Raw genomic sequence first — 2,492 nt, 5'->3', positions numbered from 1 at the left:
ACTTCATTTTTTGGGTTCTCCCGTCCTGTCTTCCCTGGATGACGAGCTGTGACCTGAGACTAGACGAAAAAAAATCCCTTCCCTCCCCCAGGCTGCTTCTGGCCTGTACTCTGTCGCAGCAGCAGAACCGGGTCACCTTTAGCTCACCCCTCCCTCAGAACACTAGGTGACGTCCCCTGAGGCTTTCTTTGGTTCTGCCTCTTTCTAGCAGAAGCTGCTCCTGCATGGGGGAAGCCGATGGAGACTCACAAACCTGGCAGTGTGAACCTTGAAGACAGCAGCGCCACAGCGCTCCTCAGCGCCACCAAGATTAAAATGGCCAAGAACATGCCTTTAGTCCCAGCACTTACGGCTAAAGGTTTCTCCAAGTCCAAGGCCAGCCTGGTCTATATATAGTAAGTTAAAGACACCCTGTCTCAAAAAAGGGAGGGGGCTGACAATCTGGAAGAATACCAAGACCACAGCACTGATTTCAGCCACCAATGGTACTTTATTCTGGAAACGTCTATGTATTTCAAAGTATTAACATCCTTCCTGTCACCCCCATGGCCCCTGCAAATCCAGAAAGATTAAAAAACAAAGATGTCATGTATAAACACCTCTTACCTACTTTCTCTAAAGCCCTAACAGTGTCACTGCGTGTGAGCGAGGTTTTTGAAGGACTGGCCTTGTGTTCAGTGACTGCCAGTCCTTCCCAGGGGCAAATGGCCAACGCTTCAGCTTCTATCTCAAAGCCCTGTTTCTCCATCATTAAACATTATCATTCCCCACTTGACATCTTCTTAGCAATTTGATTGTTGGATGCGTTTTTCATCTGGCAAAAATTCAAACTGGCTTTGCGTGGGATGTTTAGTGTCAGAAGCGGCAGTGTTGATGCTCAGGCTCCGAGGGAGAATAGAGGAGCTGTGTGTATTCCTGGAAGAGCACTCGCCGGAGGCTGGAAGGGGCTGTGCAGTTAGCGCCTCAACACTGCCTGCTTTCCAAGTCTGTGACTGTTGACCAGAATACAAATGCCCCCAAAGACGAGCCCCCTGCTTCATTTTGTCCAGAGGGTGTCAGAGTCGATATGCATGATCCCAACACATGGCACTCTATGTCATCCGGAAGATGGCTCACTAGGAGCATCTTAGAAGACCTGGGTGTGCCCGAGACAGCATCACCTCTACCCAGAAGGGTATGCCTTAAGGATCTTCACGTCATCCACAGGACGGTCCTGGGAGTTTGTTTCCACCATGCCCACTCGATTCACCATTCCTATACCCTGGCACACTCGGCCAAAAATGGTATGTTTGCCATCCAGCCATTGAGTGGGGGCGAGGGTCACGAAGAACTGGCTGCCATTGGTGTCTGGTCCTGCATTGGCCATCGCAAGAATCCCAGCCCCTGGGGGAGATGAGGAGAGAGAAGAATGTGAACAGGACCCTCAATTCATCAGGGTGGCAACACTGTCAGCAGATACAGAGGACTGCAGGCCCACAGCCTCTTCCCAGGAACAGGGCGGACACTTCCTGCACCACCCCACTCACCTCGATGCCTCTGCCTCCGTCTCCAGCTTCACTTGTGCTGCTCCTCACTAACCCTGACCCATGTCACTCATTCCTCAAGAGCCCAGCAAGACTTGAAGACTTCGGCTGGCCTGATTTTAGCACATTTAACAGTGGGGAGAGTCCAGAACACAGGCCAGCGGTCAAAATTACTTAGGACTCTCAAGAGGCGCTGTTTTCTTTCATCTGCCAGGGCACTCCGTGGCGCCATGGCTGGGCAGCTGTCTGGCACCATGCCATGGTGTCAGACACACACCTTGAACCACAGCCAGAAAAAGCAAGCTTCCAATACACATTCCCTCTCCTGCCCATCCAGCCAGACTGCACACTTACCAGTGAACTTCAGGTCTGGATGAAGTTCATCTTCAAACTGTTTCCCATAGATAGATGCGCCACCACGACCTGTCCAATCAGAAGACAAGTAGTGACCCGGCCAGTCCCACAGTCTACCGCACAAAAAGAGCCTGAGGTCAAAGGACTTTTCAGAGTACAGAGAGGAATGTTATGGGCAGCGAGCACCCCAGCCCAGCCTCCAGTAGACACATTATAGTGGTCCAGTCACTGACTTGATTCAGGTAAGACAATAACATATGCTCATTAAATTGATGTCCCCTGTCAGCATGCAGGAAGCATAGAAGAGCACCCAAAGGGGCAGTGCACTGGTGTACCCAACCACTCATGCCCCAACAGGGAGCATGTTGCTGAGTATTCAGTATTCCAGCAAGAGTGCCCAGGCCTTGAGCCCAGTGCCCACTGCAGACACTGTTAACCAACACACCTTCCTACTGAGCTTAGCTTCTGCCCACAAACCCTACCAACCCAGCACTCCGGGCACCTGCTGCAGAAGGATCCCTGAAGTGAGGAGATGGAAAGGGACAGCTATTGGCTCAGGGAGGGGCAGGGATGGTGGTGCCATGGAGTGGAACAGCATCGCCCGGGAGGAGTGCA

At 51.9% G+C, this 2,492-nt stretch overlaps 1 protein-coding gene across 1 annotated transcript in view; it reads right to left on the bottom strand.

Annotated features, from left to right (window-relative positions):
• Positions 1-467: 467 nt before the first annotated feature.
• Ppil1 (peptidylprolyl isomerase like 1) overlaps positions 468-2,492 on the bottom strand; it is a 17,753-nt gene continuing 15,728 nt past the window's right edge. Inside the window, exons 3-4 of the mRNA XM_005360333.1 lie at positions 1,878-1,946; positions 468-1,383 (exon numbers count right to left, since the gene is read on the bottom strand). Coding sequence (XP_005360390.1) covers positions 1,163-1,383; positions 1,878-1,946 — 290 coding nt within the window. The 3' untranslated portion in view covers positions 468-1,162. The remainder of the gene's footprint in view (positions 1,384-1,877; positions 1,947-2,492) is intronic.

The sequence above is a fragment of the Microtus ochrogaster genome, linkage group LG2, assembly GCF_000317375.1.
Source record: "Microtus ochrogaster isolate Prairie Vole_2 linkage group LG2, MicOch1.0, whole genome shotgun sequence".
NCBI lineage: Eukaryota > Metazoa > Chordata > Mammalia > Rodentia > Cricetidae > Microtus > Microtus ochrogaster.
The sequence above is the reverse complement of the archived record's forward strand: the minus strand, read 5'-3'. Positions and strand labels throughout refer to the sequence as shown.